The sequence below is a fragment of the Malus sylvestris genome, chromosome 16, assembly GCF_916048215.2.
Source record: "Malus sylvestris chromosome 16, drMalSylv7.2, whole genome shotgun sequence".
Classification (NCBI taxonomy): Eukaryota; Viridiplantae; Streptophyta; class Magnoliopsida; order Rosales; family Rosaceae; genus Malus; species Malus sylvestris.
The window spans coordinates 20,181,329-20,195,509 of record NC_062275.1 but is presented as its reverse complement, the minus strand read 5'-3'; the positions used below and the strand labels follow the sequence as shown (position 1 = coordinate 20,195,509).

Genomic DNA, 14,181 nt, shown 5'->3' with positions numbered 1-14,181 from the left:
TACTTAGCTCAATGCACTAGACTCAACATCTCCTTCGTTGTTAATATTTTGGCTAGATACAACAATACACCCACACACAGACACTGGAATGGTGTTAAAGACATTTTTCGCTACCTTAAGGGTACTACATATTTGAGCTTGTTCTATACCCGTGAATCTTTGAGTGTTGCCGCCTCTCATGGTTCTCGGATTGATTCTATTCTTGTTGGTTACGTAGATGTTGGATATCTGTCTGACACACATAGGGCACGTTGTCAAACGGGCTATGTCTCTACCTTTGGAGACACCGTTATATCTTGGAGGTCTACCAAGCAAACGCTAGTTGCGACTTCTTCGAACCATACTGAGATTCTCGCCCTGCATGAAGCATCGTGTGAGTGTTTTTCGCTGAGAGCAGTTATGGAACATATTCGAAGCAGTAGTGGTTTTACTTTTGTTGTTGACGTTCCTACGACAATCTTTGAAGACAATGCAACATGTATCAAGTAGTTAAAGAAGGGATACATCAAGAGAGACAACACCAAGCACATAGCGTTGCAGTTCTTTTACTCTCACCAGAAACAACATCAAAACATTGCAGTCAAGCAAATACGTTCCCAAGACAACATGACCGATCTCTTCATCAAGTCATTGCCCAAGTCTACTTTTCAGAAGCTCGTCCAAGGAATCGGTATGCGTAAATTATCTGAGTTGAATCGCTTGCAGTTTTCTTATTTGGAAGTTATTTCTAACTCAGGGGGAGTATCCTGAGGCATACTCACTTGATCTTAATGTGCTCTTTTTCCTATGATTAGGAGCATTTTTCCCACTGTGTTTTTGCTACTTAACGCACTTTTGACAAGGCACCCATCCTAGGATGATCATACTCCATTGAGTTCACTACTTTCGTTCTGTTTGACATTTGTTTTGGACATTATTCATACTTTTCACTTTTCTCCTTAGTCTATGGGTTTTCCCCATGTCTTAGGTTTTACCATAGCGAGGTTTTCTAAGTTTTACCACCAATGCATACTTTCTTTAAATTTGAGACTCGCGTTCACCCATCATGCCGATTACTTCATCAATTATTCTACCTTATTTGCTGAAGATCTAATGCGATGGTTTGTTGAGTATTTACACATTCAAGGGGGAGTGTTGCAGTCATATTTAGAATAGGAATGTGATTGTGTAAACCCTAGTAGATCTAGAAATATCTCTTATATTCCTATTAGGAGTTGATTACCTATTAAGAGTTGTAATCCTAAAAGGGCAAGGTTTTGCCTATCCTACTACTATAAATAAAGGCACAATAGGGGTGATACAACACACACCTCACAATTAAATCTTTCTCTTCCATCTTGCTACCGCCAACCCCATCTCTCTGTAATCCCTTAGATTAGTTCAATCAAATAGGCCTACAACAGTTTGTACTTTTTCTGGATCCCATTATTGGTTTGTTTTGAGTGCGTGATATTCATTGTCAAATAATCAGAGAAACAGGCCACAGGCCCACCCCTAACCACACCAATATTGTCTCATCTTCATCACCTATTACTAAGTATTAGGTTTATCAAAAAAGGCCTCGGTGTTTTTAAGAGTGAATTCACACACTTATTATACCTTATTTACTTAATCTCCCGATGTGAGACTTATATTCAACACGCCCCCTCCCATGTGATCAAAATATAGTGGGCCACAAGTGCAACCGATCCCACATCAGAGATTAATGGTGTTACATTAAGCACAATAACTCAAGCATGACACCCAGATGACTCATAATCAAACCTGCTTTGGTACCATGTCCGATCATCAAGGAGACTGGCCACTGGCCCACTCCTAACCACACCAATATTATCCTAACTTAATCACCTATTACTGGCTGTTGAGTTTTATCACAAAGGCATCTATATTATTAGGAGTGAACTCATATACTTATATATTAATTCTCCGATGTGGGACTTATATTCAACATTCACGTGCTTGTCTTTCCATTCCCAATATGGAAGTTCTCTTCACGTGTGGTAGACTGAAGATATGGTTCCATGTGAGGTAGCGTGGAAATCCCACATTGGAGATTTGACAAAATATTACAAATTAAATACAAAAAGTTTTATCCTAAATACGCCAAGGTCTTTAGAAAAAAATCTTACAGCTCTTAAGCTACAAATTATTAACTTGGGAACAATATTAGTGTTAAACCATTAGGCTCGCCTTTCTAAAATTTTAACAATATATAATAATAATATTATAAGAAATTCATAGTGTTGGTGCACAAAACCGGAGGTCTTGGAACAACGTAAATCCGACCGTGAATCTGCATGAAATGTAAATAACACAAGGTGTATCGTGGTTCACCCTAAGGTTTGGGCTATGTCCACACTGATATATTTCTGAGGGAGAGAGAGCTCTGAGAGTGAGAGCTTTGAGAGGGGGTGAGAGAGCCTAGGAATTGGCCTCTCCTAATTGTGAGGGTAAGGGGTCATTTTATAGAATAAGGACTCCTCACTTATTACATATTTGCCCATTCCTTTATCACATAATTACATTTAAGTCCCCCGAGTATTTGTACGAGATCTAAATACGATGCCCTAAATATGGTATAAACAGTAGTCCCCCAAGTTTTCAGTCAAGATAGTCTTTTGGCTGGAGACTTGAAATTCAGTTCATGTGTGGGCCGAAGTAACTAGATGTTGTCTTGAACTGATGCTCGATATGAGGCGGTGCTCAATCTGAAATGATGTTCAACTAGAAGTAGCATACGCTGCGAGGCTGCTTGGCTTGTGGCTTATGTTACCTTGGTTGGCTCTGCTTTGTGGCGTTTGAAGGTGAGGGAGTCCCTTTTATAGAATAAGGGCTCGCTCCTCAATACATGAATGATGGGCTAGAGTTGATGCTCGCGGCAAGGCGGTTGCTCAATAGGCAGCGATGCTCTCTAATGATGGTAAGGGAGCCCTTTTTATAGAATAAGGGCTCGCTCCTCAATACATGAATAATGTGTTAGAGTTGATGTTCTCTAATGATGGTGAGGGAGTCCCTTTTATAGAATAATGGCTCGTTTCTCAATACATGAATAATATGCTAAAGTTGATGCTCTCTAATGATGGTGAGGGAGTCTTGCAAGTATTTTTCATAAGGCCCAGTTGAGGCCCAATATATGGTGTATAGTTTAGTCCCCCAAGTCTTCGGTCAATAGAGTCTATTGGCTGGAGACTTCAAATTGAATCCATGTATGGGCCGAAGTGGCGGTTGTTCGGAGGTGGTATTTGTATACCCTGCACTGAAGCTTTGTAGGTGAAGCTTTGCATGTAAAGCTTTGAAGCTGGAGCTCTGTAAATGAAGATTTTGAAGCTGGAGCTCTGTAAATGAAGCTTTTGAAGCTAGAGCTTTTGTAAATGAATTTGAAGCTAGAGCTCTGTAAATGAAGTTTTTGAAGCTAGAGCTTTTGTAAATGAAGCTTTTGAAGTTGATTGACATGAGTGATGCTCATGAATGTTTATGTTGATTGACATGAGTGATGCTCATAGATGTTGACATGAGTGATGCTTATGAATGTTTATGTATGATTGACATGAGTAATGCTCATGAATGTTTATGTATGATTGACATGAGTAATGCTCATGTATGTTTTGAAGTACTGGGCGTACTTTTGATCACCTGGTTGGTGGCATGAAGGAGAGTACGGGTTGTACATTTCATCACCTGGTTAGTGGCATGAATGGCTAGTTGCCAAATGATATTAGAGTACGGGTTGTACATTTCATCACCTGGTTGGTAGCATGAATGGCTAGTTGTCAAATGATATTAGAGTACGGGTTGTACATTTCATCACCTGGTTGGCGATAATAACGACGGGTTGCCGAATAATTGTGGAGTACTGGGCGTACTTTTGATCACCTGGTTGATGGTAATAGCGGCGGGTTGCCGAATAATTGTGGAGTACTGGGTGTACTTTTGATGACCTGGTTGGTGCTATTTTAGGCTTATGGGCCTTCGCTCTCCACACAATATTCCAGCCCATTTATTTTGGGCTTTGCCGTTCTTTTACCTTCTGATGGGGTTTATACAGATATCTCCAAAAGATACGGAAAATAAATTACATCATTCAGAAATAACAAAAGTAAATCACATTATTCTGGTGGGGTGTTTATTCCTCACTTTTGCTTTCTCTTTTCTGCTTTTCTTGATCTCTGCACCTTTGTTGCTTTTGCCTTGCTTGAACCAACGAATATGACTTATTGGTGACAGCTTGCACCTTTTTTGCTTTTCTTGGACAGTCTGGTCGTGCCCATCCATTCTCACTCCTCGTGCCCATCAAAACACATGAGTAAAAGGAATTGTTCCTAACCCGCAAAAAGTCGCCCTCCTTTGGTCTGAGAAGAAGAGAATCTGGGAATTTCCAAGAGCAAAGAGAGCATTTCGCCGGCCTTAAGATCCACACTTCGGTTAACATGAAATAATTGGTTAACATGAACTGAAATAATTCTCTCAGGGGGGAGAAGTGGAAACAACAACTTCAAGGGGAGAAGAAAAACTATCAGTGGATCTTTTGGTGATGAGAAAAGTGCCGAGACTTTTCAAGGAGGAATCAAGATGAGCCAAGCTGTGTTTTAGCCACCATCTTGAAACCCTTCCAGGATAATAAGGGCCTTCCTCCTTATGAGCCCAGATGAAGACACAAACCACACCTCATGCTCTCACTGCAGCTGCCAAAGCTGGGTTATCTTCAACCCTCAGATCAAATCTCTCCTGGACCAAACCACAATGCACCCACCACCATATGGACAGATCATCCTTCTCTTCTATCTCTTTCTCTCTCTCCTGCTTTTTCTGTTGGTATTTTGCTATTTTTCATCAGGCTCGCCACGATCAACTGCTTCCTTGATCGCGCGCGCCACAAGGAACGCGGACCGTAGCCCTCCTTTTAGAGTGTACAGAAAGCGGGAGGTGTCACCGGAGACGACGACAGTCGCGATGGATTGGTCGCCGGAGGAATCTGTGAGGGTGCGATTGAGGAAAGCGAAGACGCGGGTGGAGGCGGGGGAGCTCCAGGGGCGGAGCTTAAGCTCACGGCGAGACCAGGAGTGGGATGAGGAAACGATAACGAAGGGGAAATGGTGGAGCTAGACGACGTCGTTTGAGCTGGTAGAGGAAGTTGGAGAGATGGAGCGAGCCCTTATGAATCAGAAAGGAAGGTCTGGACCCATGGGTTCCGATCCAAAATTCAGCACATGATTTTTCTGGGTTGATCCCAGAACCAGAGTTAAAAGCAGATAGCCTGGCCACTTGGGAATCTTGTCTCCTCTTCCCCCAGTCGTAGTTCTGAACGAAGCATCTCAGTAAACCCGAAAAAATTTCGATCTTTGTCCACTTTCTCTTTCCAAAAATGTAGAGAGAGAGTGTGTTGAATGGTTTTAATGGAGAAAGGAGAGAGAGAGAGAGAGAGAGAGAGCTAGAGTATGTGTCTGTTCTGCTTACCCATTTTTGGGTTTCTAGAGAAAGAGAGAGAGATGGGACTGGGATTTTGGTTTGATGTTTCTGCAGATTTTGCAGATCCATGGCGGAGGTGAAAAATTGAGAGAGAACCGACATAACTTTCTGTGTCGTTTCCCACAGACGGCGCCAAATGTTGGTGCACAAAACCGGAGGTCTTGGAACAACGTAAATCCGACAGTGAATCTACATGAAATGTAAATAACACAAGGTATATCGTGGTTCACCCCAAGGTTTGGGCTACGTCCACACTAATATATTTCTGAGGGAGAGAGAGCTCTGAGAGTGAGAGCTTTGAGAGGGGGTGAGAGAGCCTAGGAATTGGCCTCTCCTAATTGTGAGGGTGAGGAGTCCTTTTATAGAATAAGGACTCCTCACTTTTTACATATTTGCCCATTCCTTTATCACATAATTACATTTAAGTTCCCCGAGTATTTGTACGAGATCTAAGTACGAGGTCCTAAATATGGTATAAACACATAGCTTATTTGGTTAAAAATATTTCATGTGAACCGGATGTGCTAGAGTTCAATTTCACCACACTAGCTCTTGTATAAAAATAAAGAAAAAGCAACTATATTTTATCTTTGTCAATACCCTAAGCTGTGAAGAACATGTCAGCGGAGCCGCAGAGATCAACCAGGGATCTCATCATAATGTCGACTTTATATACAGCTCGTGAACATGTATGCGAGGACCAGTACAAAACCTCCTGCAAAATATAACGGAATACTTAATTGTGTCCACATGCATGCCTTGATACTATGTTATGCTTTATGTTGTGAAATGCATAAAAATCTGGCTTCGTCTCACTGACTAGGGTAGTTATACAAAGAGTCAACAGGATGTCCCACAAGTTGAAAGGCTAGGTACAAAATTGCCCAAGAGAATCTTCAGAAACTTTGTATTGTGACTATGTTACTAATTCATGTAATTTTGTAGGCTGTATAAATAACATGATAAATGATTAATTTGGAACTTAAGATTAATATAATAAATAGAGAGTTTTAATGAAACACTTTCGGTACTATTCGCTTTTAACTAAAATAATATTTTTACTTTAAAAAGTCACTTATGGTACTATTCACTTACAACACATTTTTGTCATTTTGATTAAAACTTAAAGTTTTCAAGTCATTTTCATTAGTTTTCCTTAATAAATAAGTATGCATGTGTTATAGTTGTAAGTTATGATAACTCTAGCTACTTGGTGAAGTTAGATGCGGCTAATCAATCCATTAGATTGTTAACGGGTACCCTTTAAGAGCTGTTTAATTTGATATCACTATAATATAGAGATGAAATTGGTAGTGGTGACGATAATGTAAGATGAAATTAAACTAAATGAATCTTAATAAGTATCTATTAATAACCAATAAGTTGATTTGTGACCTCTAGGTGAAGCGGCGACAAATAAAAAATCTCTTCATCATGAACTTTGTGGTGTGGCACTATCCCATTGTGCTACTAAACCATCTATGTGAATAACATTGTGCTACTAAACCCTAGTGTGACGCTATCCCAATGTGCTACTAAACCAGAGTGTGACACTATCCCAATGTGCTACGAAACCCTAGTGTGACACTATCCCAATGTGCTACTAAACCATCTACATGAATAACATAATTGATGAATATTAGGGACCTAGAGAATATAATTTTGAATAAGGACATAAATGTTATAGCATAAATAAATTAGTAACCTTACATGGCGAGGTGACTCTGAGAATTTTCTTCAGATCCTGTAGCAAAAGCAGCCACATGACTCATACAACTGCTTTCATGTTTTCACACAATGTCACTACACCGACAACATATATATGCATGCACATGCAAACGCACCCATATAAACCCGAAAACAAACAAAAGGAAAATTCGTTCATGTTGCATCTATATCACGGAAGATACATGTACCATTTGACTTTTAACTTCTCTGCATTTTTTGACTGGCCCAGAGGCTTCGAGTTGTGGAAACCCTTTAAGAATGGAAGAGGAGTATCAAAATGCTCTCTCTTTGCATGGAAGAAGTTAAAAGAAACGTTTTGGAATTGACAAATAAGATTACTTCTATACACAAAGTAGTACGTTTAAATGAATTTGAAATAACAATATGCAAGGAATTATTTAAAACTCACTTGTTTTCTTTCTTCACTTGTTCAAATAGTTGCATATAATGATTGTAATAGTTGAAACAACCAATTTAATTAATCTTATAATTTTATCAAAAAATCCATAGATTTGGAATTCCTCCATTTAAATGGGTACTAAGATTTTCTCTCTTCAATCATTCGCAATTCACATAACAGAAAGGAAAAGATTTCAATGCTCTTGACAAAACTTGTAAAACACTTAAGTACCACAGATACACTCAACTCTTATAATCTTGACACCGGTTCTTGAAAGTGATTAATGTCGTTTACGTGAAATCATGCCAGCCTCTGCTTTAACTAGATAGCTGCTTTCTAGCAACATAAACTATGCACCAAAACAACTTACGATTTAGTGTCGTTTATATCAACATTAAATACAGGTCGTCATCCTAAGTGCGAAAAGGAGAAAGACCATTGCGGGCTCGCTGATATAGGGATTAGTAGTAATTAACAAGAAAACTTAAAACAAATAAAATATATAGTCGGTAAAATATCGTCCATCTTTCCACCGAATACAGAAGATCTTCGTAGAAACAAGCAAAATCTGTGGACTGATGAATTTATCCAATTAATTTATCATGCTAGCTTTTTCCAAAAGTGAATTTAGTTTCCATAATTTATTTCCTTAAAGTGATTATGGGAGCCGCTAAATGTTGGATAGCATATAATAAGACAGCATCATGAATCACTACGTGAAAAAGAACCAAAAGCCACACTCAATCTTGTCACAGCTTGATAAACCGTGTCTTTAAACAATTGAAGGCGGCACTAATTATCATCCAATCAATGAGCTTCGGCTTGAAAAAGGAAGAATATGTTTTGTGTTTCACACTCGAGTCCACGTCTCTGTCATTTAGATTAAGTAAAATCATATATATCGTTGGAATAGAACAAAAAGAAAGAGTACCATTTCTTACAACAATTTGGTCTACGCTATAGTCTGTTAACATGGTATAAGTCTCTAAATTTGCTGAAGTGAATCTCTTTTATATTCGAGATATATACTGCAATTCGATGGACTAATATATAATTTGTATGTGAATAACTTTACAAAGGATTGTTTGTTTTACTAAATCATTAGCTCAATATTTTTATAGCATTAACGTAAAATATTTGAGTCAATATTTCTAGTTTATGGAAGAGAAAACTTGAAAAGTATTTGTGCATATACAGTCGGCTATATGCAGGAATATAGACGGCCATTTAGTTCGAACTTATTTCGAAAAGAAAGTAACATTGTTTTCTCTAACTTGTAGAGAAATTTTTAGATATGACAAGAACACGAATGATATATCATGTGATTTTATGTAAGTGGTGGAATATTTTTTTTTAAAGTTATTAACTTTTTAACACACTTAGCTCACCGTTTATATAACGACACGTGGTGTACTATCCCGTGTGATGGTAAAAATCTCTCCAACTTGTTTAAAAGAAAAACTTTCAAAAGCAAGTTGCTATATTTTCCATTTGTCTTGTTCTTTCTAAAGTTAAAACTCTAATATAATATCGATCAGTGATGCTAGAGTACCAGGTCACTGACTCCATGTGGGTTGTGAACGCTAAGTCGTGTAATTTAGCTTTCCTACAGGTCCCCTATCTGGTTTGAACGTAAAAGTTGTCAAACATTTCAACTCAAATAGGACCCTAAATGGACCCCTCCTCATATATAAAATTGTACAAACATAATAAAAACCAAACCATACAAAATTCAACGAGTCCACACATTTCATTAAAAAAAAATCCAAGTGCATGGTGACATGTGCCATGACCACAGTGCTGCCCCATCACTATAAAAAGCCACTCACTTCTACTAGTTTCCAACCATCCTAGAACATAAGAGTCTAAAGATGTCTCCCAATTACTTGCTAGTTTTTCTTGTCGGAGTGGTGGTTTTCACCACTTCAACTCCTTCTCTTGCCCTGAAACCCCCAATTCAAAAGCCTCCTTCCCACAACCCACCAAATCACAAGACTCCAACCCCACTTAACAAGGAAGAGCCTTTCCCATTCCCAGAGAAGAAGCCCCCAACCCAACATAACGAGCCCCTCAAGGGCAAAGGAGAGAGGCCTCCACCCAAGCACAAGCCACCGCACAATGAACACCACTTGCTAGAGGTGGAAGGCAAAATTCCCGAGGGACAAAAGCCACCTCAAGAGCACAATCAGCCTCCAAAGGGACAAAAGCCACCACAAGGGCACAATGAGCCCCCGAAGGGACAAAAGCCACCCCAAGAGCACACTGAGGATCCAGGGTTTGAGAAGCCGCCACCAGAGCACAAACCAGGACAGCCAGGTGATGAGCCACCGAAGAGAGGACCACCAGGACATACCCCAGGTATCGGACACCCGGGTGACGAGCCACCGAAGAAAGGAGAGAAGCCACCACCCGAGCACAAACCAGGACACCCAGGTGAACAGGAATCCCAAAAAGGAGAAAAGCCACCACCGAAGAACAAGGGAACCCCAGGTCATGATGAACCTCCCAAGGGTAAGAAGCCACCACCGGAGCACAAGCCACCTCACAATGAACAAAACACCGGACGTCGTTTATTAGAGGCAGAGTCATTGGATGGGAAATTGCCTCCTAAGGGAAAGAAGCCAAAGCCACCTCCAAAAGGGAAGCCACCAACCCCACTTGAACGTAATGACGATGGAGATCACAAGCCATTCCCTGAACACGACCCAAAACCAAAGCCAGTTGAGCAGCCTCCAAAGGGTAAGGGAGATAAGCCACCGAAGGGTAAGGGAGATGAGCCACCTCATCATGATCGTCATCTTGAAGAGAATGTGGTGGAGGGGGGAAGAGACTCAGATCACAAGCCACCTCGGAAACTAAAACCCCCAACTGGTACTGGGAAGAAGCCCCCAACTCGCCCTGTCAAGCCACCGCAAAAACCACCACACAAGCCTCCATTTCCCAACTGATGATGCATGCATGCATGGATGACTAGCTTGCTGGCTCGGTTCCATATATTATTATGTAGAATAAGAGTGATCATCTGTTACAACTATTACGTACGTACGTAGTTGCATGCATGCCACTATTTGTACTACTTGGTACCATCGTGGTATTTAGCGCTCGGCTACCTAGCAGTTGAGGATTAGTTCAGAGATATGGAGTTGTATGCTCTTCTCATGTAAAGCACCAGTGTCATCTGTGCTCTGATTATATAAATATTTATATATGAACCATGCACTCTTTTCAATTTATTTCATTCTCAATCGGTGTAGCTAAAATCACACAAAATACTTACAAGAGTACAAAGATATTGTAGTATAGATACTCATGTAAGGTCGTTCTCCACAAAGACTATTTTAATAAAGGACTATTTTAATAGTATATGAAGGACTATTTTAATAGTTTATGTAAAAACAATTCCTAATTAACTACTTAAAACTAAAAATTGAGAAAGAAGTTTTTGAATTTGGGTAATATGAAAAACGAATTTTAATTAAAAACAAGTAGCAAATTCACCCAAAATTAATACAATAAAAGAAAAGAGTTTTAAATACCAATTTATAAAAGCATTAGGGCTCCACCATCACCTAGCAATCCTATGAATTTTTACCAATTATTTATGATCTACACATGACATTTTGAAGGTTAGGTTTTTGTAATATATACTCTACTTTTGGAACCTTCAACATTGAACGTATATCAAACGTGCAATCCGTCCGGACGTTCGGATCAAATATGAACTTGAGAGACTCATTATGTTTTATGAAAACCCTTTGAAAAATCATGCAACCCTTAAGAGACGATGTTCATTTTAAGTAAAATTACAATTATTAACCACAAGAAGCCAGCATCAATTTCAAGGAACCTTCCGACCAAAATTGCATCAATTTACTTTTCTAAAGATCCTCATGGTGATCAACCATTAAGACAATTAGAGAGTTCAAAACTATGATCAATAATTCAAAGCGTGCAAGCAATCAACCATAAGCAATTAAATAAAAATTACATATTCATGCTAAAGCTCAAGGCTTCACCCTAGCAAACGAATTAGCTACGCATATTCATAATTAAATTCATAGAAAATATTATTAGAATGAATCAGAATGACAACACTTTAAAATAAAAATTTGAAATTCTTCAAGAACCCTAACCAATTTCTGTCTTCAAAGTCGCATCAAAGAACCATTTTTAAAAAACTAAGACTGGCAAAGCCTTATATCCACTGCTATGCCATCGCATAATCCCTAAAACGTAGTCTTTTTTCTCAACTAGGAAACTAAATAATAATAAAATATCTTAGAAAATAAAGTCTTAATTAAGTTATGAGAATCTGCAAAGGAACTGTCTAGCCACGTTTGAGCCTCAAATATCCTTCAAATCCAGCCCATAATAACTCATTTTAAAGATCGGAACGTTTTGAACACATCTACAGAAGGCCACGGACCCATCAGAGGTCATCTTGGGTTCCAAAAACGCAATTCAAGCCCAAAACGTCACTTTTCCAACACCACACACTGCTCCTTTATTCTATTGCCAGAAAATCATTGCTTGGTAAAAAATTCCAAATTTTGACACGATCAAGCTAAGTGACTCATGAACATCCTCCAAGTAGAATTACTCCAAATTCATCCATTTGATCACGCATTGCTCCAAATGAAGTTGAAAGTCCTATATTGAAAATACAATTCAAAGTATCAAAATTCTTCCAAAATAATAACCAAAATATACTAAGAATAAGGTTAAATATATAACATAAAATATACTCATCAGTAGCTAATTAAAATTGTTCAGAAATTTGGCCTTCTATGATGGACTATCAGTGAAAAGTAAAATTTTGCACGTGTCAAATATTTTAGCTCATAGAGTGTTGAGTTTTTACATATAGGTTTTGAGTTCAAAACTTCATTTTTTGTAAATTATTGTATTAGTTTCTAACTCTCAAGCTCTCCTTAATAAATATATATGTATGTATGTATTAAAAAAAAAAAAGATTTGAGGTTCAACCATAAAACCAATTGGCAATGTGGGAAGTAGCCCAATTACTTATAAGTATATGCAAGGTCTCTCCTCTTTCCGATATGGGATTCACTCTCAACACGCCTCACGTGTGGTTAATTTTTAAGTCTAACAATTGGACAACACCAATCGCGTGATATGGAGAATATGTAGCTGTTGGGTATCACACGTGGGACAACCTTGTTCTGATACCATGAACAAAGTTGAGGTTCCACCAAAAAATCTTTTGGCAATATGAGGAGTTGCGTAATTACTTATAAGCACATGCAATGTCTATCAATTTTCACGTGTGAGATTCATTCTCAACAGTAACACCAATAAAGAATAATAAACTATTGCTTTTTTATTTTTGTTTTTATTTCTAATTTTTATGTTTAAACTATAATAACTTGTCGATATTGCCAAATAACAACCTTGTCTTGGCCAAAACTCGAACAATTATTCTGCTGTAGATTGACACTTGGTGCTAGTAAAATAATCTTTTCGCAATAATTGGTGGGAATAAAATAAAATATTTTTTTTTAAAGTAAGTGATAGCGTTAATGGGTTAAATAGTAAGTTGTTAGAGGGAATGATAATCGATGTGGATCAAATCTGAATAAGGCATTAGCATGCTTTCCACTACTGCGTTAAAGTGGTATCTGCAAAAATCATACAAATTAGGTATGTTTTTTGGTTGAGTTGCTCTTTTGGAAATCCAAAAGACAAATTAACATGTATATCAGTATGAGTTCAAGTCTTCTGCACTCATTTTGCATGTGACATCTATGTGGCCTCTAATCATATTGACACGTGTTAGTAAACTTAATCCTCCTTAAATTTGTGGTCACAAACTTAAACTTAAGGGAGACTTTGGATGTGGTCCCTAACTACCAATGTTCTTTGACTAAAACCTTTGTGGTTTTCAATTTTTGATTAAGGTCATTGACATTAATGTAATAATGTATTTCAAAGTAGGTTATTATATTTTTTTAATTAAAAATAAAATTTGTAGTTATTTAATTAATGAGATTTTAAATAAAATCCAAATTTATGGGATTCAAAAAATATTAGAGAAATTATATTCTCCAATATATTGTGTATATATACATATATACACATATATATGTGGATATATTCATCAAACCTAATCAAAAAATTAGTGAAACATAATGGAGTCAAAGAACTGACCATAATAGAGTCAAGGTAATGGGAGAAAGAATTGACCGCAATAGAGTCAAAGAATTGACCATAATAGAGTCCTTCTCAATTGACTCCATTGAATTAGAAACTCGAAGTTGATCCTGCAAGTTTAGATCTCGGGTAATAGATGAGTTGGTAGTTTGTGCAGAACAATGGGCAGGAAGATGATCCTTATGTAAACAAAATTGACATGTAGTAATTTCAGGTGGCAAAGAACTAGGATATGGAGATGGAGGCGAGCCAATAATTCCATTATAACTATCAACATTACTACCATAGCTTGACTGGCATGAACTAAAATTGGATTGAGCATGATAACAACCATTGAAACCAACATGAAATTAATAGCTAAAGAGAGGAAAGAAAGAATAGTTTGTCTCACATTCACCAAATTTAGTTACCACAGC

The 14,181-nt window shown here is 38.0% G+C and overlaps 1 protein-coding gene and 3 long non-coding RNA genes across 4 annotated transcripts; 2 read left to right on the top strand and 2 right to left on the bottom strand.

Moving 5' to 3' along the window:
* Positions 1 to 2,242: 2,242 nt before the first annotated feature.
* Positions 2,243 to 6,063, top strand: LOC126606616 (uncharacterized). Its single transcript, XR_007617274.1, has 2 exons — positions 2,243 to 2,318; positions 5,681 to 6,063. It is a non-coding gene; the product is annotated as an uncharacterized LOC126606616 (long non-coding RNA).
* On the bottom strand, positions 3,687 to 4,159 carry LOC126606618 (uncharacterized). The gene is made up of 2 exons (XR_007617275.1): positions 3,809 to 4,159; positions 3,687 to 3,743 (listed from the first exon to the last, which is right to left on the bottom strand). It is a non-coding gene; the product is annotated as an uncharacterized LOC126606618 (long non-coding RNA).
* Positions 4,428 to 5,682, bottom strand: LOC126606615 (uncharacterized). The gene is made up of 2 exons (XR_007617273.1): positions 5,082 to 5,682; positions 4,428 to 5,022 (listed from the first exon to the last, which is right to left on the bottom strand). It is a non-coding gene; the product is annotated as an uncharacterized LOC126606615 (long non-coding RNA).
* Positions 6,064 to 9,422: 3,359 nt separating the features above from the next.
* Positions 9,423 to 10,827, top strand: LOC126608967 (early nodulin-75-like). Its single transcript, XM_050276985.1, has one exon. The coding sequence runs from the start codon at positions 9,466 to 9,468 to the stop codon at positions 10,540 to 10,542; it is 1,077 nt and encodes a 358-aa protein (XP_050132942.1). The 5' UTR covers positions 9,423 to 9,465; the 3' UTR covers positions 10,543 to 10,827.
* The last annotated feature ends 3,354 nt before the right edge of the window (positions 10,828 to 14,181 follow it).

Excerpts from the sequence above, each read along its gene's own strand:
- LOC126608967 (XM_050276985.1), top strand. The coding sequence starts at position 9,466 with ATGTCTCCCAATTACTTGCTAGTTTTTCTTGTCGGAGTGGTGGTTTTC.